This window comes from Rattus norvegicus, chromosome 14 (assembly GCF_021556685.1).
Source record: "Rattus norvegicus strain SHRSP/BbbUtx chromosome 14, alternate assembly SHRSP_T2T, whole genome shotgun sequence".
In the NCBI taxonomy this organism is placed as follows: Eukaryota; Metazoa; Chordata; class Mammalia; order Rodentia; family Muridae; genus Rattus; species Rattus norvegicus.
Genome location: NC_141547.1, coordinates 107436982 through 107460593, shown reverse-complemented (window position 1 = coordinate 107460593; position 23612 = coordinate 107436982). Strand labels below are relative to the sequence as shown.

The 23612-nt window shown below is 38.7% G+C and overlaps 1 protein-coding gene across 4 annotated transcripts in view; it reads right to left on the bottom strand.

Annotated features, from left to right (window-relative positions):
* Window positions 1-20460, bottom strand: part of Ccdc88a (coiled-coil and HOOK domain protein 88A) — a 154720-nt gene extending 134260 nt beyond the window's left edge. For 3 of the 4 annotated variants that reach the window (XM_087583636.1, XM_087583637.1, XM_087583635.1), the window contains exons 1-2: window positions 19695-20460; window positions 19498-19598 (exon numbers count right to left, since the gene is read on the bottom strand). In XM_087583636.1, the coding sequence (XP_087439762.1) occupies window positions 19498-19598; window positions 19695-19757 (164 nt within the window). In that variant the 5' untranslated portion in view covers window positions 19758-20460. 4 annotated transcript variants of the gene reach the window in all.
* Window positions 20461-23612: the final 3152 nt, after the last annotated feature.

The following is a 23612-nucleotide window of genomic DNA, read 5'->3' as shown; positions in this document are numbered from 1 at the left end:
TTTGTTGTCTCTTCATGCTTTGGGAATTTTTTTTTTTTTTACTTTATTGGTCTTTTGTTTGTTTTTTTTTGTTGTTGTTGTTTTTGTGTTTTCCTTTGTCTTTGTTTTATTCTGGTTTATTGGGGGTTTTTTTGCTTGTTCATTTTATTTGCTTGTTTGTTTTCTAAAAAGAGTAAGAAGACATGGAGTTGGATGATTAGGTAGTTGGGGGAGAATTGTGAAGGAGATGAAGAAGGGGAAACTATGATTGCTCCAGGGTATTCCAAGCCTTTTTTGGACTTTATGGACACTCCCAGGCACACACACATAAACACTAGCATCAAACATATACATATATATGCACAAAAACTATTCTTAAATTTCAAAAACAGCAAAAAAAAAAAGAGGTATTAATGGGCAATACTTTAAAAATATTCAATATCCTTAGTCACCAGGCGAATGCAAATTAAATTACTTAGATTCCATCTCACCCCATTCAGATCTTATCTGAAAATCAAATGATAGGGCTGGGAAGATGGCAGGTACAGCTCTCCCATACAAGTCCACTTAATTCCCAACACGCATACGGTTGACTCACAACTGGCCTTAAGTCTAGTTCCAACTCATACATGGTGCACAGACACATGCAGGCGAAATATTCAGACATACAAATAAATATTTTTAAAAGACAGAAAACAAGCCAAAGCAAATAATAAGCATAGATGTGACTTTCTTTGCAAAGCAGCAGCCAACTGGCATCTCATTACACCAAGCTGCTTGTGCCAGACCACAGTCAGCAGTAGATGCCAGAGAAAAGGTCTTCCAGGCACCATGGCAGCCACTTCAGGCTACAGAAACAGTCAGAGATGAGATATAAGGTTGCATATAAAGAGACTGCTGCAGCAGTGGCAGCTGTGGAGGCAGAAATGTGGCACTAGAACCTCAAGCAGAGCTTCTCGAACTGTCTAGGAAATACTCATCAGAATTGTCTAGGGCAACAATTTCCTGTTCCCCAACCACCACTACCACTGCCTGAATAAGCTATGGGCAGTTCAGGGTACAGTGTGGAATCTGGTACAGCAGCAACAAGGGAAGTAACCTCTCAATAACAAACATAAACATAGGTGAGCAAGTATTCAATACTCTTTCAGAGCCTCAGTAATGAAATAAAATAAAACCTGCTTGTAAAAAATGCTTCTCAGAACACCAGAGACAAGGTTATAATTTTCAGGCAGGGATCTCAGGGAGATTCTGGCAAAAGTAAAATTTGGTCACAAAAATCCCATTTTATGTAAGGACGTGCTTACTTAACTTGCTTGCATTACTGCAAACAGCAGCCTCTCCATACCCCACTTACATATGTAGAGATTTGATGAAAAAGAGAAGTCCATGGGGAAAAAAACCCTATCACCCAACTAGGAAGGAATGAAGACTCTTTATTACTCTTATAAAACACAAGTCATTTTTATTTTGTTGTTGTTGAGAGTTTCTCTATGTAACAACCCCAGCTGTCCCGGAACTCATTCTGTAGAGTAAGCTGGCCTTAGACTCTCAGGTATCAGCCTTTCTCTGCCTCCCAAGTGATGGGATTAAAGATGTGTTGCCACCTCTGCTCAGCTCCATTTTCACTTTTTAACATGCACTCTTGTACTTTGTTGGTCAGGTTTTAACTTGTATCTTGTATGAAAAGGCATTATTACTGCAACTGTCTCTTCAACTACTCTACACAACTTTCTTTACTACTTCTCACACCTACAATTCATATATTTTACTTCCCATCCTTTCTTTATACTCTCTTCTCTATACTCACCATTCCCTTTTTTACTACTAAAATATTCATACAGATGCTCAAAAATTTAAAAAAGAGACCCACAATGACTTCTCTACAAGTTCATAACAACTCAATACTGGAAATCAAAGTAAGGTTGCTGAAATGAGAAAAAAATATTTCAAAAATTCCTAATTTTAAAAAGCAATTACTGAGTGCCTGAAGTGTTCAGTGGTTAAGAATACTTGATGCTCTTGGAAAGAACCCAAATTTGGTTCCTAGCATATATATTATCCCCGGCCACTGCCTGGCTTATCTTTCTACTTCCTGAACCTCCATCAGATAAAAAGCATCATCTACTATGCCCCTGAAAGAGTCGAGTTGGGGTCAGTCCAAGGCCAGTGGGAAAGGTCCACTGCAAACCTCCAAGCACAAAGATCCCTCCCTTCCAGGGAGTAGTTAGTGTGAAACAAAGCTACCTGTGACTCCCAAACATATCCCCAAGCCCCAGAGAGTCCAGAACGGTGCACTGTACCCCACTCCACCTCCCCCCCCCCCCCGGGAGAGTCCAGGCCAATCCACTGACTATGAGTCAGTTTGCCGGTCACTTTGCCCCACCTATCCCTGCCTAGTTACCAGTTGTTTAAGTTACCAATTATTTGCATTTTGCCCCAATTGAAAGGTATATAACTCCCTGAGTCTCTCAGGGTTGCCTCCCCAGAAAGGGAGTCAACGCTAACATGCTGGAATGAAGTTCCTCTTGAAGTTGCTTCGATTGCTGCCTCCATGAGTCTCACTCAAGGGGTCCTGGACAGGGGTTGATTCAGACTTCACACCCCCACTGCCATGATGATTTACCTAAGAACATGGGACCAAACATTAACAGAACTCTCTGAACCCATAAATTAAGAGAAATCTTTTCATCCTTGAGTGTGGTCTCAGAATAAAGAAATGTAACTGATATACTTGGTAGTAGACTATCACTATTATATGATTAAATTTTGTGTAATTTCTTTAGCAATCCAACTAAATTGACTCTTAAGCACTGTCTACTAGTCAAGTCAGCCTAAAGGTTCCTAAAGAAAATTTGTAGCTTTTCTATACTGAAAGTCAAATCACAGGCTGGAGAGATGATGGCTCAGCGGTTAAGAGCACTGACTGCTCTTCCAGAGGTCCTGAGTTCAATTCCCAGCAACCACATGGTGGCTCACAACCATCTGTAATGGATCTTGTATGTCTAAGACAGCTATAGTGTACTCATATACATTAAATAAACAAATACATCTTTAAAAAAAAGAAAGCCAAATTACCTTAATGATATTATTAATTAGTGACATACCCAACACCCACATGTAGGTCTATTTTTGAAATCTAGTCTGACCCGTCTCCTTTTAGTATGTTACTGCCACGTCCAGCACAGCTGCCAGGATAGATCTGACTGGTTAGAGGGACAACAAACGAATTTGTAAAAGACAGACAGACAGACAGACAGAACCTGATTCTCTGGGTTCTCAACTGGAGAAACCTCAGCACTTCATCTCAGATGGAGCTTATGAGAGGTGGGTTATTGCACACAGCAGAATAAGAAGGTAGAGTTATTACGTCCAGATAGACAAGGTGGCAGAGTTTAGCTAATCTTGGTAAGAGCAGTCTCTGTAGGAGGGCACAGACATACAAAGAGAGAAAAACAAGGGAAGACATTTTCTGCACACACTATCAACATCCACACTTAGACCAGAGGCTTTGCCATTCCTCCATGGGTCTGAGGCTCTAGAGGGTCCTTGACATGGCCAGCTTTTATCAATAACACACATTTAACCAGGACTTTTCTTTGTCAGGGCCTTCTCCAATTCCTACATGTTACTATGGAGAATTATACTGTTATATTTCTTAAACACATCCTCAAAATCTCAAGACTATATATTCTCTCAAGTCTAAGACAGTATAATAATTACTCTGATTTGAAACATAGTTTTATCCTATGTTTTTCTGACTCTTGGCCTTTCATTTAACACGAAAGCTTTTTGACAGAAGCAAAGTATCTTATTAACATTTATTTTTAAGAAATAGCAAAATTCCAGACACAAATATTGTGGGCTAAATAAAAATCAATAATCACTGACTATACACATGGTTGATTTTTGTTTGTTTAGTTGGTTTTTTGAGGCAGGGTTTGTCTGTTGGAACTAGCTCTGTAGACCAGGATGGCCTTTAACTCAGAGATCTCCCTGCCTCTGACTCCCAAGTGCCAGGATTAAAGGTGTGCACCACCCATGCCCCCAACCCAACTCCCAACCCACACAGGGTTTTCTTTTTAATCTTTTTTTTTTCAATAGTTGCTTTCTTAATACCAACTATTAATTTGTAGTTCTATAACCCACTTGACTGCCTGAAACAGTCATTCCCACTCAAGTTTTGGTCTCACATGAATTGTTAAAGACAGTTATTCCACTGCATAACAAGATCCATAAACCACAGTTGTGGCATCTGCAAAGGAAATACTGAATATTGCAAAGACAGGCTCAACCTTAACTGAGGCTGATTCATGCTTACTGCAGGGAAACAATGAATACTCAAACAGCCCAAGGCAATGAGAATTTAAACAGAAGAGCAGTCAAGTCTCTGAAGTGAAAATACCAGTAAGAACTAGTTGTTTATAAAAAATAATGGTGCTTTGTCTCAAAAGTCAGACTACATATCACAGCAAACAAATACAAACAGAAACGTGATCAGAAAGTCACTGATAAAAATCACAGAAATCTGGAGGGGAATCTTGTTCTGTGTGTGCAACTCTTAACATATTTTCAATCAATGAGTTAAAAAAGAAAAGACAAAGTGTATAAAAGTGTATTTATAATTAGGAAACAAACCTGGTAACAAAATGTTAGCTATACCTATACCTATGGTAAACACACACACACACACACACAATTTTATGGAAATCATAAGCATTCAGTAAATACCATAGCTCTCTAGCCACTTCCTATCTTTCATATAAATATTTGAAGTACTTTATATATTTCTTATCTGTTTATATTTATACTCTGGCATTGTTTAGAACTAAAACTCTCTTATTGATACCTAGACAATACAAATCAGAAAACTAAATTCCATATTTATAATCTGCTTACATCTACTAAGTTCATTTGCTTTATTCTCTGTTTTGTCTTTTACAAGATCAATTAAGAAAACGAAAGGCCAATGAAGGGTCCATCAGTGTTATCTATAAAACCCAAGTGATTAATAAATCAGTGTCTACTGTAGGATCTGAGATCTTCCGATCTGTTTCACAATAAGCAGTCAAGCTAAAGATAATTGCTTTTTCCTGTCAGTTCACTTTATTATGAATATGGGTTCTTAAATTTAACAATAAAGTTTCAATATCACCACTGAGAATGTACAGATGTTAAAATTGTACATACTTAGTATATAATCCCATATACATTATAGTATAATTCTGAACATGACAAGCATTTACTCAGATCTCTTTGAAACTTTTTAAATTTTATGCCTGATACTTTATACATGGAATCTCAACATTGTTTTTGCTCTTCTAAGAATTTGCACCTATTCAGACCTTCAGTTTTGGTTTGACCAAAACTTTTTAAGAACTTTACATTAAACACAACTTTTAGGTTTTAAGGTTTTTGGCTTTTTTAAATTAAGTTTCTGAGAACTGCTTTAACAATCAAGATAATTCTAGATATACAAAAGGGGAATTGTTTTTTGTTTTTTTTTTTTTGACATAAGATCTTATCACGTAGCCCAAGCTAGCTTCAAACTCCTAATCCTCCCACCAAAGCCTCCTGAGTGTTCTGAGTCTCAGCATCCTCAATACTTTTATATATTAATGATATGAGATAAAAGTTACTTTAGAAACTAGACGGAAAATGAAAAGAACATAAGCTAGAAAAAGAAGGGGGGATGATGGGAAAGTGCTTAATACTTAAAATTAACACTTATATTTAATAGGGATCTTCAAGAAATGGGAAAAATTATTTTGTTTTATTAAACCTCTTTGTACCTACAAATCTTTTAATCACACGCATGAGATCTGAGGAAATTTTTAAGATCTAGAAAACTTGTTAAGAGTCTAATAGAAAGAAGAACTGTTTGAATAAACATGAACTTAGGCATTCTGAACCCCACCAGTTTTAGTTTCCAATCTATTCTGTATCTAGCTGAATGCTTTTTATATTGTGAAAGTAGATGAGAGGCTCCTTCCTGGTTAGAATAAGTGGATATTACCTCACAGTTCTAAAATCAAACTTTCTGGATTTGAAAGACAGGATAGCCACTAAGCCCTCTGGGCATGAGTAGAAAGGGCAATGAACTTTGAATTATAAGGCTCAGGTTTCTGTGTGATGGATGCCTAATTTAATGTTATGCTGCCATATGTTAGGGCCATGGTCTCATCAGACCTTTCCATCAAGGATGTGACCTTTATGTGATAAGCACTGCTCTTGGGTAAAACAACCTACAAGAATTCTATACCCATGAAAAATATTTTACTATTAAAGAATGAATTTACAGAGAATCACACAAAAATATTAATTTCAGTAACTTCAGGAAAAAGAATACTCAAGTGTGTACAAAACATTGTGTAGTAATATAATGTAGATAATGATTATTGCCTTGCCTAACCACATTAGAAGAAGAGGGTGAAGTGGAAGGGGAAGCCCTTGGTCCTGCTAAGACTGAACCACCAGTGAACGTGATTGCTGGGGGGAGGGCGGCAATGGGGGAAGGGCGGGAAGGGGAACACCCATAAAGAAGGGGAGGGGGGACTAGGGGGATATTTGCCCGGAAACCGGGAAAGGGAATAACATTCGAAATGTAAATAAGATATACTCAAGTTAATTAAAAAAAAAAAAAAAAGAACTTTGTCCAAAGACTTCTTCTGGAAGCAAAAAATAGGGTCCCAATAGAGTCCTCAGTGATAGCCTCAAGATTGTATATGTGGATGTATGCATGCATATGTATGAATATGTGATAATTAAACGTTATTTGATACAAAAAAAGAACAGCGTGAGCAAAAATACAGATGTATTATCTACTACTATAGAAAAATAAGTCTAGAAATGATACATGAGTGCGTGTCCCCCTTCCCCCCACCCCCGTTTGTGTGTGTGTGTGTGTGTGTGTGTGTGTGTGTGTGTGTGTTTAGTAACAGAAAAAATATTGTTTACAAAAAAAGCTACAACTTTTTTGCTAGAGAACTGAACTGAGATACAAGAAGGGTATACCAGAGGAGCACTGGTTTTCACTATAGGTCTTTAACCAGGTAAAAATACTTTTTTATAAGACTGAAAAGCAACCAAAAGTCTTTTTGCTTTATTACATCTTATCCACTAGAGGAACATTAATCTTACCTAGAGGAAAATACTAGAAATTTTGTCTGATAGTTATATATCTGAAGTACATATGTAATGAAACTATACTATGCCTTATGATTATTGACTTTAGGAATTTAGAGTCACAAGACACTAATAAATTAATCTGTAAAGAATGTACCTTAAATAGACATAAATATCTCTGTTCCTTTGTATAGTTTAAGTCATTTAAACATATACATTGTGTGTGTGTATAAAGAGCTCAGTAAAATATTCTTAAAAATACTCTAGAATTTTTTAAAAGAAAACGATGTAGCTTATAAAGTATTCTAAACACTCTGCCTTTAATAATTCGACTGTAAAGAAAGATTATTTTAGAATTATCATAAAATTTTTTATAAGGCCCCCTTTGTAAGCATACTGTTTTTAAAAAATAATTACCTTTGGAAAAGCCTTTTAAAAAATTAGCTACTAAGCATTATGCATGTGAAGCATAAACAAGTACCTTTCTAATCATACACAGCTATTTCCAAACCAACATAATCACAAATCAACCAGTTCTGCTTACAAGAAGAAAAAGAATGTTTTCGTTGCAAACAGACTTGCAATACAGGTCAAATATATCTAGTAAGAGTTTAAAACAATTTACCAGTAAAACAGAGCCTCAAACCAGCTGTTTGTAAATGACCAACTTATAACACATTGCATTAGCTCCAATTAAAGAATATTCAGGTAGGTAAACATATTACCTTACCACTGCATACATAAATTGTATTATTAAGAAAAATATAAAGAAAAAGTTGGCAAATTTGTGACATGAATAGTTTAAAATATAGCTGGTGCAAACGAGAATTATGTCTTTATCTATTTAATGGCTAATAACTATGGAAAACAGAAATCTGATAGTTTTAATGGTGCCATGCTTTTCTATCCAGACTCCAAGCCTGTCATGTCTCCTCTCCGTCCATCTGTCCTGTTAGTACTCACTTTGGTGCTTAGCCATCAGTGCTTTAGCAACATGTATGCATATTTCTGTCCTGCCACTTTAGCTTAAAATTACTTGTACACAAAAGATATTTTACTGATGTACCCTCAATACTTAACAAGTGATTTATTAAATTAGATTAAATAGTTATATACTAAATATCAAATGTATGTACTAAATTACACACAATCTATTTTTGTAAATTAAGGCTGAATTGATTTTCCAAAATAATACTTTAATCTCCTATTAAGAAACTGCAAATGGTTCTCAAATGACTACCAAAATTTTCAAATTTGCCATAATCTAGTTGTAGTGGCTATTCCTGATTGAACTGTAGTTCATTGCAATGAACTACAATCCAGAATTGGAAGTCTCACCTGTGATCCTGATTTTGAGGCTGGGAGATACAAGTTTCTGACCTGGATCTTGGCATGGAGATCTTGAGGCACAGTGACTATGAATCCCAGGAGACTATGCCAAAGAGGTCTCTGAGTTCAAGGTCATCTGGGACAAAGCAAGTCCCACATCTAGGCATGGTGGTACACACCTTTAATCTGGGACACACCTTCTGCTGGAGACCTACATAAGGACACTGTAAGAAGGAAGACTTCTTGCCTGCCTGACTTGTGGGACTGAGCCACTGCTAGATCCTTGGACTTCCATTCACAGCTGCTGCTGACCATTGTTGGGAAGCTGGACTACAGACTGTAAGTCATCAACAAATTCCTTTTACTGTATAGAGACTACTCACAAGTTCTGTGACTCTAGAGAGCCCTGACTAGTTTATTCTGCCTATGCAACCGTGTGTGTGTGTGTGTGTGTGTGTGTGTGTGTGTGTGTGTGTAAAATACCCTTCTCTTTCTATAATTATCCAAATCCAGTTATCCTTCAAGGATCGATTCAAATCTAAATTCTTCCATGTATTTGTTTCTATGAAAATACACACTCCACAAGCCAAACCTAACTTGTAAACATCAGGGCTCACTAATTTATTCCCACTATCTATACTCTGGCATTTTCCTATAGTTCAATTCTTCTTTTTTAATTCAGACTTGTAAATATATATTTCTGCACAACTTCTTATCCCGCATTCTCTGAAAATAACCCATGTCTTAATAAACCCAGCACCTATATCTAAAGCCTCTTCCCTGTTCTTTCAGTGTCCATTGTGGAAAAATGGTTATGCTGTCAACAGCATAGAGAGTTTTAACTTCTTCTCTAGCCATTTAGAGGAAATTAAGCCACATTAAAAGATCGCGTTAAAGCCCCCAGCCATGCCCAAATGCTGCTCCAAAAGCCTGCCTTCCAGTCCTTACAAAAACCTTGTAGGATTAAATGTGTTAACTTTTTATTTTTGTACAGTTTCTAAGTGATTTTTTGCTAGTGACGTTAAACTGAATTAAGTTTATTTGAGGAGTGTGAGCACCTCCTCCATTTAAATAAACTGGTGACTTTCCTTTTATTTTTTACAAGTGGAAACCCATTGTGTGCCTCTCGATTTAAGGGTTTCTGATTACATTATTCTTATGACCAGCATTGATCCTTTATATACAAAGATATGTTTTCCTTGTTTTTTATTACTGTTTCAGAAGAAAATGAACCTTTTATTTTGCTCCAGACCCAGTAACTGCGCTGGTACTTAGAAGCACTGAGAAAATAACAAAATAAAACAAACAAACAAAAAATACTTTTGTAAGCACCTCTGACTGCTTTTGTATATCGAAGTTGATTACTTTTGAGATATTTGGATCTAGTTTCTAAGTTATTTTAGTGTTTTATATGTTTCCCAAAATTCCTTTGAATTGGTCACCAGCATAAAGAGTTTTTGGTGATGCAATGGTGAGAATTCTAACAAGCAAAAAGCTACCTGGAGTAGCTCTACCCTCCCTTCTTAGTAACCTGGTGTTTTGATTACAGTGAAACATCACGGATTATCTAAAACCCCTTCATTGTAACCAGGTCCTCCCTCCTTCCACACTGAATTACTTACTAGTTTGAAGAAGCTATTGGAAGTGGGCATTTTATATGACGTGTATGGCTTTAAAATATTAAAAATGAACAAAAAGACAAAAATATGAAAAGGTTTATGTGGGTCTGTAAGGTATGGCTGTGGAAAGACATTGTAGTAGTTTTGACACTATTGTTACTACCTTTAGAATCATTTACCCAATAAAATGTTAAAACTGAAAAAAAAAAAGATCACGTTAACATTTTTTCCTGAAGCACCAGTGAGATGCTCTGCAAGTCTTTAGTTTTCAACATGAAGATGTCTATAAACCTATAACCAGCTCTCTCTATACAAAATTAGTTTAGCTACACTGCTAAATTAGTTAATTATTATTTTGTTTTCCATTTTAATTTTTAATCATATTCATTTCTACCTCTAGTGGTAACCAAGAGATCATGGTTTCATAAATAGTAATAAGCTTAGTTCCTTCTCTGCAGTCAGAATTTTGGTTTCTTGAAAAGTCCAGTTACATTCTGTGATTATGCTTTTGTTTTAATCTCAGGTGTGGGACGAAAGGCTGTTGCATTCACAGCAGGTGATTATGATCTGCCTCTTGCTCTAGCAGGCACATGGTTTTAGCAGCTGCAGATAGTTTCAGCAACTGTGTGACATTTGGAATTCTGGGAACTTTACAGAGGATATATAAATGCTAGTGCCCTGAGAAGGGCAGGGGGTACACACCAAGGAGGCTGCTACTGGTTACTGCTGCTGAAGTCTGTCAAGTGGTCGTGAGCAAAGAGACGAGAAGAAGTTACAAATCCTGATGAAGATTGGACTTGCACCAAGGATCCCAATGGCCCTAATCAGCAGAAAGTAGTCTGAAAATGTCCACGCCTCCTTTCCCCTCTAGTCTTTCTCTCCTACCTAGTGTTGGGGGGTTGGGAGAGATTAGGGTGGAATAAGGTTTACAAGGGTGGTAGATAAAGGAACCCAATAACGCCCCCCCTCAAAAAGCCTACACTTCAGACTTTCATTATCTCTATTTCACTCAACTTATGTACCTGTTAGCAACTGCCTGATTTGGGCCTTAATCGCTACTCAAATTTCAAATCCTCTAATTCCTCCCGACTTCAATTTTCTACTCACTTTCAACGTCCTGTTTCTTCATTCTTACTGCAACAGCTACTCCCAACTTAACTGTGAGTTACAGCCCCATCTGGAGTTATAAAACTGAATGCAGGGTTTTGCAAATTATTGGCAGCGTTCCACTGTATGAATAGAACATGGTTTATCCATTTATCTTTCAAACATTCTAGTTATTTTCAGTTTGGGCAAACTGAACAAAGGTCCTATAAATATTTTTGTGTTTTCTTTTGTATAAATGCAAATTTCCACCTCATTTGGACAAATTCCTACACGTGGTTTAATGCTAGTTCATATGGTAAGACAAAGTTTAGTTTTATAAGAAACTGCCAACATGTTTCCTAAAGCCCAGCTTCTTAAAAATGTGGACTGTAATCTCATATGAAAGCCACATAACTGAGTATATGGAAAAAAAAAGTCTGGACAACAGTAAAAGGTTTCTGAATTCAGACCATTCAAAACAATTCAAATTAAGATGTGTAATGAAACTAGGATGTCTCTGGCAGCACTGTACTTCAGCTTTGATTCTAAACATAACACACAGTACACTGTGCTTGCCATCATACCACACAATCCCAGTGAACACACTGCCTACATCTGGGGCCACATTCAAAACTACCATGTGTTATGTCTGTGTTCTGAGTGGGTATACAATGTTTTCTGCTCTTATGGAACTAATGATGGTTTAATTATGGACAACAAATACGATCAACATTTTCCTACCATGTATCAAATTGGTGTATTTTGTTTTGTATTGTGTTAGAATGTTTTATTTTAAAAATTGCTAACTTGAGTTTCATTTTAAAAAAAAACCATTCAATAAATTTTGACTTGGGATAAAAATCAGAATTTCTAATGGTCCTAGCAAAATATTAGGTCCTAGCATAATAAAAAAAGGTGCTTTTACAACTTACAGTTGTAATTCTTTGTATTAAAGTAAACAGATCTTCATCATTAGTATGTGAATTTGCTTTTGTTTTTAATAACTGATAGTTACATGACTGTCAGAGAATTGCTTTAAAATAAAGCAATGATGTATTCTTGCTAAATGCCTGACTTGTATACCTGCTTTATATGCTATACAGCTAAGCTTATGGAAAAACTTCTCAAGTGGAAAGAGTTCATACATGGGAAAGTCTGAGTCCTGCTCTAGTCTATCAGTCTCCCTCTGACGTCTTTGCTTTCTTCCTCAGTTAATGCTCACACCTACTACTAGAGAACTGGCAGCGAAAATAAGAGGGAAAGATGAGGAAGATGGAATGTACTGGGGGACAAAACAGGAGCAAAGTACAATGATTTTGACTTTTATGCATAAAAAGATGAAACCAACGATGTATGATTACCAAACCTAAAACATAAAAAGGAATGTATTCACTTTATATCTATAACCTATTTTCTTCTATCTCATACTTCTAAATAAATTTTACAGATTTTTTTTTCCGTTTCTGAGCAGCTAAAGGTTATTGCTTAACCAACCATGGTTCCTGGCTCTTCTTATATGGATATGTGATTTCCAAACTTCAAACAGGCCTCACTTGTATTCATTTTTACTTCCTCTGTGATTTCTCACCAATAGTCTTGCACATTTTTTCATTTTCCTCAAGTCTATTGATTTAACTACTTTTACTCATATCTTCATGCTTTTCATTTTTTTGCACATGTTTAAAATGTCTTCCCTTCTCGTCTCTTCCACAGTTCATGACTCTTCCTGTTCACTCTGGTCATCTCTAATAAATTTTTACCTTTTACACAGAGTTCAGTTTAGGAAGGCCCCCTTACTCTCCACCCCGTATAGGGAATCAAACTCAGGACTTTTACATGTTAGGCAAATACTCAACTAGCCCATGTAAGACATCATTTGCCTCCTTAGGCCAACACAGTATCAAAGGCCGACTTCTACCCCTTAGTGAAAAGGGCTTTACTGGTAGAGAAAGCTCCATATCCTATCACTCAGGAAAAAGCACTCAGAAACTATCCACCTACTGAAACTACCTTTGAATGACCCCCCCACCCTTCATCCATCTCAACCAGTATTTTATCTGGATTCTGGCACAAGATTCCACTCTGAATTCCACTCTTGGCCTTACTGGACCACATACATCCACTAAGCAAGAAGTCCACATAACAAAGTGATATATACCTAATGCAACCAACTCCTCTTTTGCAGATGACACTTAAGCCAACCTCACAAATACCTCTCCCCCAGGTCTTGTCCTTCAGATGGACTACACTACAGATGAGTGCAAAGGAGCAAGCAATTTGGAGAAGGGACTGTAAGAACCTGGCTTGGACACACCTGGCATGCCTCTGCATAAAACTTCTTTGTAGTAAACAGAAAGCCAGGAATGATAAAAGGAGTCTGTGTTCAATCATGTTCTACTATGAACTGTCAATTTATAAATTCCAAATACTACTAATTCTAAATGTGAACCCTTTAAAGCTACACAATATATGTATCACAGTTTGTTAGCTTGTCTTACAGTCTCTTGGTATGTATGTATGTATGTATGTATACCTATTATAAACGAATGTCTGCCCTAGTCTCATAAACGTTAGGAGCAGATCAGATCTCCTTCCACTTGGTAAAGTTAATGAGCTTCATTAACCTGTTTTTATAAATTACTGAAACATCATTATAGGATGATGAAAGCATAGAAGTAAAATCGGAAATGAGAATATCAAAGGTCATTTTCCAACAACAATAACTGGTTAAATATTTTATTAAAATGACAGGTCTAGATTTTAAATCTTTAAACTGTAACTTCTGACTTTATATCATACTAACTCTAAAAGAAGATTGTTTATTAACGACTAAATTACATGTCTCAATATAATAAAACCTCAAATGATTTTAAATTTGAAACTTTACTCCTCAGTTGGTAACAAACTGTTTCATAAATCGTATAAGAAAGTCTTTCTGAAGAAAAATTAAGAATTGATCTTACTTTTTGTTTATCCTGAGAGAATGCTTCCTATACCTAACATCAAGGAAACGTGATGTATGTGCAGCAGCTAATGCCTTCACGTTTAGGGCGTGTTACACAGAGAAAGTCACTGCAGACTGAGTGGGGCAATGAGCACAATCTCTCACCATGCTGGACATTATCATAAAAGTTACTGGAAACCAAGTGACTACAGAACCACACAAAGCCACAGCCCAAGACTTGCCATTCAGACTACGGCTCCCCTCAAGGGAAAAGAGATAGCACAGGAAGATTATTTCTTCTGTATTGATATCAAGTCTTCTATCTGATAAGCAGCACTCAGGAAAAACAGTTTCACTCAGTTAAAGCAGGAAAATGCCTGCAGCACAGAGAATAGCTATCTGGCTTATCATAACAGAGCTCTGAAGAGTGATTCCCTCCTGTTATTAAAGATGGCGAATGCTTTAATTTCATAAATTCTTACAGTTTCTAATTCAAGGAATCAAATCTTTAAGTCAATGACATCCAGGATTTATTCCTGAATACAATGAATTCTACATCAATGAACAGAATCCAACATTCTAAGACATGGTTAATAGAAAATGTCACAAAGGAGTCACATTCTCATTTTCAGGGTCTGGGTTCAAACTGGCAACACCAGTATCACTGATAGAATATTTTTATTCTTAACAAATACTTTAGATTAAAAAAAAACATAGTAAATCTCCTGTAATACTGAGGCTATGGAGCGTTCACAAAAAGGGACCTATCATGGCTGCTCTCCAAAAGACCCAACCAGGAGCTGAAAGAGTCAGATGCAGATGTGTGCACCCAACCAATGAACAGAAGCTGCTGACCCTCTGGTTGAATTAGGGAAAAGTGAGAGGTAGCTGAGGAGGAAGGTGACCCTGTAGCAGGACCAGAAGTCTTGATTAACCTGGACCCCTGAGATCTCTCAGACACTGAATCACCAACCAGGCAACACACACCATCTGAGATGAGGCCCCCAACACATATACAGCAGAGGACTCCCAGGTCTGGGGTCAGTCAGAGAAGATGCACCTAACCTTCAAGAGACTGGAGGCCGCAGGAAGTTTAGAGGTCTGGTGGGGAGGTGAAGGTGGGGACATCCTTGTGGACACTGGGGGTCCGGGGGCAGGGGGCAGGGAGGAGGTATGGGATGTAGAACAGTTGGGGGGTGTACTGAGAGGGGAATAAGATCTGGAGTGTAAAAATAAATAAACTGTAGACAAAGGGGAAAAAGTCTATGTTCTACTGGACAGTGGTGGTACATCCTTTAATCTCAGCACTTAGGAGGCTGAAACAGGAGGGTCTTGGTGAGTTTAAGGCCAGCCTGGTCTACAGAACAAGTTCCAGGACAACCAGAGCTACAGAGAAACCCTGTCTTGAAAATAAAACCAAACAAAAAGTCTATGTTCCATACGAAAGCAGTAAGATAAGACTAACAGGGAAAAAATATAATTAAAGCATATAGACTGACAAGAAGGACCACATTTACCTCCTGCCTCAAACAACTGGGGGCCACAGAAAGAGAAAACATATAAAACATTTTTCAAGACACTAGACATGAAGTAATGAAACCCATGATCTTTGATGAATGAGAAATAAACCGGAACCCAACCACAGCCTTATCGTACTGCCTAGAAGGTCCCCAGTCCATCAACAGGGAGGAAGAAACTTAGGTAGCTGAGTACAGAGAACTAAGCTAGGAGGTGATACAGCCAACTACGCAGGCAAGAGTGCCACAGAGGAGAGAGCTAACAAGAAAAGGACGCAGAGGGCATCTCTGCAGAGGAGGTAATTTCTCATCAGTACATAAGTGGGAAGAAACTATGCAAAACCTTTGAAAGCACCAAATTACTTCAGATAACAACACAAAAACAGTTACTGTTTCCACCAATCACAGTACTTGGAAGGGTTGTAACTCAATCATATAACAAGGTACTGCCTAAAATCTTTACAGCCACAGTTGTAATTACACGCTTTTGATCCCAGTACTTAGGAGGCAGAGGCAGGCAGATCTCTGTGAGACCATTCTGGTCTACAAAGTAAATTCTAGAAAAATCAGAGCTATATAAAGAGATCCTGCCTCAAAAAATAATATAAAATACAAATGCAAATTCTGAAAAGTTAAAATTGTTTCTGAGTAACTTAAATGCATCTCTGAACAAAGCTCAAGATATCTGTATTTTATGGAATAATAAACTATCCAGTAAGAAGTTAGAATTTCAAATATTTGACACCAAATAAAAACCATCAGAATATACAAAAGCAGAGAAACATAACACACATTGAGAAAAGTCAATCCAAATCAATGTAATGAAATGATAAAATTAATAGAAAAGGGAAATAAGACAACTGTAATTATATTCCATGTTTAAAAATCTAAAGAAATAAAATTGAAAAATTTGAACATGGAAGATGTAATGGGCAAGCTTTCTATAAAGTAAACTATGCCCGATATGAAATGCATGCTGGGTAGGACTAAATATAAAAGATTAACGAATACCACAACAGACTATTCAAAATCAAAGACACAAACACAGCAACGACAACAACAACAAAGCCCACAATAAACATTAACAAGCTTTAAAACCACAGTAAGGAGGCTAACATACACGCACTGGACTTCTAAAAGGAGTAAGTGTGTGTATATGCACACTCACACACTAGATATGAAAATGTACTCACAAATTCTATCACCAAGTGAAATTTAGGAACTTTCTAAAATTAAAGTTCATCTTTAGGTTAACAATCTTTTCATGGCACAGAAATTCAACTGGTGTTTTAATAGAGTACCTAAGTCACACAGTTGACTGAACAAAACTACACAGCCCAATGTCTAACTTTCAAAATTGGCAAAATAAAGCTCTTAAAAATAATGGATTATGGTGAGACATGGTGAGGCACGCTTTAATTACAGAAAGTGAAAGGCAGAGGCAGGCGGCTCCCTAAGAGCTCTAGGCAAGCCTGACCTGTTGTACAGCAAGTTCCAGGCCAACCAGAGATACATAATAAGACTCTGAATGTAAAAATAACAATACCATAATAAGGATTCTGTTGCTTTACCACTAAATAAGTCATCAAATTACATTTGTGTTGACCTTATTTTAACAAATTAGTCATTTAAGTAAGCAAAGAATACTTCTTTTCCTTTCCCTTTCCCTTATATAGGTCATTTAGAACAGAATTAGGACACTAAAAAATCTTTTAGAGAAACTGAGAGATGGAACTGAAAACACAGAAGTAGACTTGAGGTTTGGAAAGCAGCTGGTCCACCCTCCCAAGAGGCTAAGGAGAACCTAGCAACTATTCTTTTGGATCATCACTATTTTCAAAATATACCTATATCTTTTTAAATCAAAGTGTGACCTGACCCCAAAGTGAAAACAGAAAATGTAGTTTTTAAAACAATTTTGTATCTATTCTCTCATTTATCACATCCCAACTACATTTCCTTCCCCCTCTGCCTGGTCCCTTCCCTACCTCACTTCCCCACCCCCAATCCACTTCTCCTCATGCCTTTTCAGAAAAAAGGCAGGGCTAATGTGTTTTTAACTCTTCACTCAAGTACCAGGCTTCAAAAAATCAAAAATATTCTTTAAAAAAAACCATTAAGGTGAAAAAGTAATTATTTTCCTAGTTGGGTACATAAAATTCAAATGTTCCTGCCTAAAACTAAGCAAATAAAGAGACATAAGGGGGAAACTGTGAATATGTATTATAATGGGGTTCATTCCTAAGAACTAGTTAAATTATCCTATCATTTTGCTTAGGAAATAGATATTTCAAACAAAAAGTAATTCCATAAACATCTACTAAGAATGCACAAATCCTGAAAATGTCTACATTCTGTTTTCCTTCCTATGGGAGAAAAAAAAAATACATGTTTAGCTAACTCACATATTCAAGTGTACAAGTTTTCTTTGGGAAATGTATAAAAGAATACTATTTCCTGTAGTCACACATACATGAAAACAGCATGCAAGCCTCTGAGGACACAGAGGTTAGCACTGGAACAATTCTGTTTCTGACTTCTAACCTTGTCCTAGCTTGCTTTCTTTTCCTGTGATATACACATGACCAGAAGCAACTTGTGGAAGAGAGAGGGTTTATTTCCTCTTATGTCCAGGTAACAGTTCATCACTGAAAAACCTTCACAGCAGGAGCTGGAGGCAGGAACTAAAGCTGAGACTCCAGAGAAATGCTATTTATTATCTTGCTCCCCCTGGCTTGCTCAGCTACCTTTCTTACACGCCAAAGACCACCTGCCAGGGTCAGGACTGTCAGCAGTGGGTTGAGCCTCCCCACATCATGCAACCAAAAAACAATGCCCCCACGGATTTGCCTGCAGGTGAACAGGGCAAAGGCATTTTCTAACTGAGGGTTCCTTTTCCCTGAAGATCCTTGTGTCAAGCTGACAAAAACCTAACCAGCACAAACCTCTTAAAATAGAAAGTCTAAGAAGAAAAATAATTTCCAATAAAAAATATAGTATATGTAAAATTAACAGAATAGTACACATACTCTAATAACAAGTATAGATACTGCATGAATTTCTCACATATATAAAAGGAGTATCTTCAAATCAAAAAGTACAAGATTCTTGTAATGACACTCTATTAAGAAAGACGTCTAAATCTTCAGAAATTGATAATCACTTTAGTATTCATAATGAATCTGCACTACAATACAGTAACAATAAAATGGAATCATTTATATTTCTCTGATCTACTGATATGCTTTCAATATTCCATTTCTATCTCAAAAAGAAAAATTTAACTAACCCAGCTCTCAAGTCATTTATAAACCTCAAAATATCTTTAACCAATTTCTCAAATATTAAGAATTTAATAATTCACCAAAAACACAATAACCCATCTAATCAAACTTAGATATTTAAATTGTTTGCTATTGAAGTCTTCCTGAGCAATCGCAATGTTAACTTAAATTTTCACTTCTGAAACATGTTAGTTAACCAGTTTCAATTTTAGAACCATTTATTCTTATATTTAAAAAGGTTAATAAGAAACATCTTTACACATACATAACTTCTGTTAATTCTTTTTCCTATCATAGACAAGATTTCTGTCTCCATTTTAGCAAATTACCAAAGATGACACAATGTGGTTTGAATTTCAGCACTCAAGACAATAAATGACAAAACGGGCAGGATGGGCAAAGTCACAGATAAAGTTTCCCGATTTTAACAGGCATAACTATTTGGTTGTGATAAATGGGATGGGCACATAAGAATACCACTCCTTCCAACTAAATCACCTGATTTTTTTTTTCTGGCCAAAGAACCAAATTAAGGGTTTAAGTCGTTAAGCCTAAGTTCAAAGTATGTAATTTTTCAAAGAAAATAAGTTACCAAGAAAGAAGAAAACACTTACATTTGGAGCATGACCTGGTTCAAGAATACCCCATCCACCAAAGCCACGTACTCATCCAGGTTAGTCCCATTTCCTGCAGCCAGTGGTCCAAATGTTTTAACCTAGAACAGAAGGATTATCACGACGTGAACGCCCACCTCCATCTCTGTAGCCACAAATAACACGGCCAAATATACCATAAAGGACATCTTCCTTACCCAAGTGACCAAAGGGCTGGTCATGAACTGCTCCAGAAGGGGAGTAAAGATTTCGTTCTCCATTTTACAAATTATGTATTCAGGAGGGGGTGGGGGAGGAAGTACCACAAATACGCCCAGGGAATTGGTCAGTAAACGCAGAAGTAAGACGGAATCAATGAAAGTCCATTTCGGCAGGGGAGGAAAATCCCATCGAAGAGGGGAAAGAACTCTCCCTCCTCAGCCCCCCCGGGAAAACGAGCCCGAATCCCGCGCTGAGCCGCAGCGGGCGCTGGCAGTCTGCACCCGGTGAGGAGGGGCAGAAAAAAGGCATCTGGAGGAGGAGGACGTGGAGAGCGGCCGGGGCACGAGACAAAAAGCCCGTCAAGGTTGTCCCGCTCCCGGGGGGAACCGGTCAGCGGAGGGGCCGCCAAGGACTCAAGCTCAGCGTGGGGGCCGAGGGGGCCGGGCTGGACCTGGGCGAGAGGCTCTAGGCGTTCCGGCCGCCGGCGGGCACGGGCGCCGGGCGCCGGGAGCGTCCGCCCGCAGCCTCACCGCCTCAGATGCGGCTCGCCCCTCGCCGGGCGCTCAGCATCCCTCCGCGGCCTCGCGCTCGCTTCAGCACCCTGGCTCTGCCCGGGGCCGGGAGCTCCGAGGCGTGTCCCTGACCGTCTGGCTGCAAGAGCCCCGCCAGCCTCCGTGTGCCTCGGCGACGCCCGGGCGCTCCGCCGCCGCCGCCGCCGCCGCCGCCGCGCTCCAACCTCCTCCGCCGCCCCCTGGAGGATCTGGGGTAACGGCCTCGGAACCGCAGTGCCGCAGCACACCCGCGGCCGGCCTGGCGGGCGAGCGCGCCGCTCCCTCCGCGCCGGTATCCTTCCGCCGACTCCCCGCCCTCCCGCTCCTCTGCCTCTGGATTGTGGGAGAAGAAAACCGCTGCATGAGCGCGCCCCCGCGCGCGCGCGCCCGGCCTGCCCGCCGCCGCCCAGATTCTGGCGGAGCGTGGACGCGCGGGCTCTGCAGTTGCGGCGGGGGCCCGCATCGAGCCCGCGCTCCGGACGTTTGCCAGGGTGTAGGGGGGCGGACATGGGCAAGACTGAGAAACAGGGTCTGTCTGCTTGCTCGCTCATGCCTGATTATGGTTTATTTCCTCCCGGAGCGCCTTCTTTGATGTGTGAAGGAAAGGGAACGAAACCCATCTCTTTTAAACACGAGGGATGCAGGCATCTTTCGGACACTTTGATTTTCTCGGTTAAACATGCTTTCTCTCTCCCTAAAAGGCCTAGGAAAACTGCAGCAAAAAGCAAAGACACATCTTGGGGCGGAGGGTGGGGGGGGGGACGGAAAAAAGAGGTTGTTTTAATTTTCCCTTCTTTTCCTTAAGATAAATAAATAAATAAATAAATAAATCAGTCATCTAAAGCAGAAATATTTTTTAAGAGTTGTGAATAACCAAAGCTGCCTTTCAACGTGGGATTTCCTGACTGGAGCTACCATGATTCAGGCATTATTTTTTGACTTTTGGTCATTGAAAAAATATCCAAACTGAGAGCCACAAGAGAAAATATTTAGACATTATCCAAGTTGTGTGACAAACATTTGTTAAAAATCATTTATGTTATACATTAGTGGGTCCATCAAAATATGACAGTTCCCCAGCAAATTAAATGTTATTCTTCCTCATACCCATACCGTGCCCAGGAGAAGATGGAATAGAAAAAATCTTTCTCCAAAAACAATATAGTATTGTGATATTACAATGCATTTTATGTTCACACTGTGCCTGCAGGTACATATATATCTTCTTCGACTACTCATTTTTAATGACGTCTAATTTTTGTACATTTTATTTTATGTTGATTGTATTAATTTTTGCCTTGCATGGAAGTCTGTTCCCCACTTATGTGCCTGGTTCCTGTGGAGGTCAGAAGGGGGCGCTAGATCCCATGGAGCCATGATGGCGAATGTTAGAGGCAGCCATGAACCATTATGTGGATGCTGGGAATCAAATCTTTGTTCTCTGCACCAGTAGCCAGAGCTAGTAACCACTGAGTCATCTCTCCAGCTCTCATATTTTAAGTTACCAGTAAACATGTTTTATCGTATACTAAATTAAACACCACGATTCCTTGGAGGCTGACTCCAGGATTTCTGAGAGCAAGACTCACTAGCTGTGTGAATCTAGACACATTGCTGAACCACTCTGTGCTTCAGTCTCTTCACATATAAAGCAAGACAACCAGTAAGAATCCATGAGATGGCAGCTCATTGGAAATGGTCTGCTACTGTGAGCAGCAGTATTATAGTCATTATTCCCCAAAATGTGAAATCTTTATCAAAAACTTGAAACACTAGCTTCTAATGGAGTTCAGTCGCAGGAAGAAATGCCTTGCTTCTGGAGTATCGGGAAACGAATGCCCTTCTAAAATCATCGTGCTTCAGATTAAATTGCATTCGTGTGGTACAAAGCACAGCCTTGCATTTTCCTGGCCTATCCACAAATCCTGAGTCATCCTGGTTGCAACCAGTCTTTTCCCTTTGCTCTTTCTGATTCTTCCTTAATCACAGTTCTTTAATTGGCAAGTGAGGTAGAGAGGGAGGGGTGGCTTCCACATGGAAGCATGGCTTTTAGGAGCTCTCAAACCTGACGGGTTTTTTTTTTACTTTTCTTTGTAATCCCTCAGAAACCTAACAACATGAAAGTACCCATACCAATGTTAGCACTGTTGTGAGACGAATACCAGTGTTAGCGCTGTTGTGAGACGAAAACCAGTGTTAGCGCTGTTGTGAGACGAATACCAGTGTTAGCGCTGTTGTGAGACGAATACCAGTGTTAGCGCTGTTGTGAGACGAATACCAGTGTTAGCGCTGTTGTGAGACGAATACCAGTGTTAGCGCTGTTGTGAGACGAATACCAGTGTTAGCGCTGTTGTGAGACAAATGGATCTGTTACCCTTAAAAGTGAAAACTCTTAGAGAACTAACTCCAAGCACATCAGGCAAAAGACATTCTGGACAGTGTTGACTGAAGAATTAAAACAGGAGCATTACATTAACTTAGCATTGTTTATCCAGTTTACAATTAGTATCCAACCCATCCCTCACAGAAATCTGGATTCCCCTTTCGAACCAGATGGCCCAGATGCTTCCTGGTCTATCTTTAGGACACACACACACACACACACACACACACACACACACACACACACACACAAAGAAACATGAGGAATTAATTGTAAAAACAGGAAACTTTAGACCAGACTGAGGTCTGCAGGAACTTATTTGAAAACCTACCAATTTATAATTCTCTAGTTTAGAAGCAGCCTTAGAAATGTTTTATAATATCTCAAGAGTGCAATCAGGAAACTTCTCTGTCTGGCAAAAGGCAGACTGTGCATTATGCACCACTTAATGGCCTTTGCATTGCAACGTCCTGTAAGATGAAATTCAAAAATCCTCCTTCCAATTAGGAAAAGATTTCTCAAAGTTCTTTAAAGTTCTTTTGGTTTTGTATTTTGAAGACATTTTCCATCTATCCTTTCTCAGAATGTTAAATCCAACAGGAAAAGACATTAGAAAAAACGTCATCTGGTTAGAATCTGACCAGCTCTCTTCACATAATACTAGAAGTGTGCCATTGAAAAGTCACTACAGAAAGTTTTATCTTATGTACCACGACTTGAGTCCCCCATCACATTTGACATATCTATAACACAAGCCATAGACCAGGAGATCCTATACCTACTACCACCAATGCACATTCTGATCTATATGGCAGGAAGTAACAGACTTTGCTCCCAAACTTGAAAACAAATACTTTTAAAAACAGATTTGAGGGGTTGGGGATTTAGCTCAGTGGTAGAGCGCTTGCCTAGGAAGCGCAAGGCCCTGGGTTCGGTCCCCAGCTCCGAAAAAAAGAACCAAAAAAAAAAAAAAAAACCAG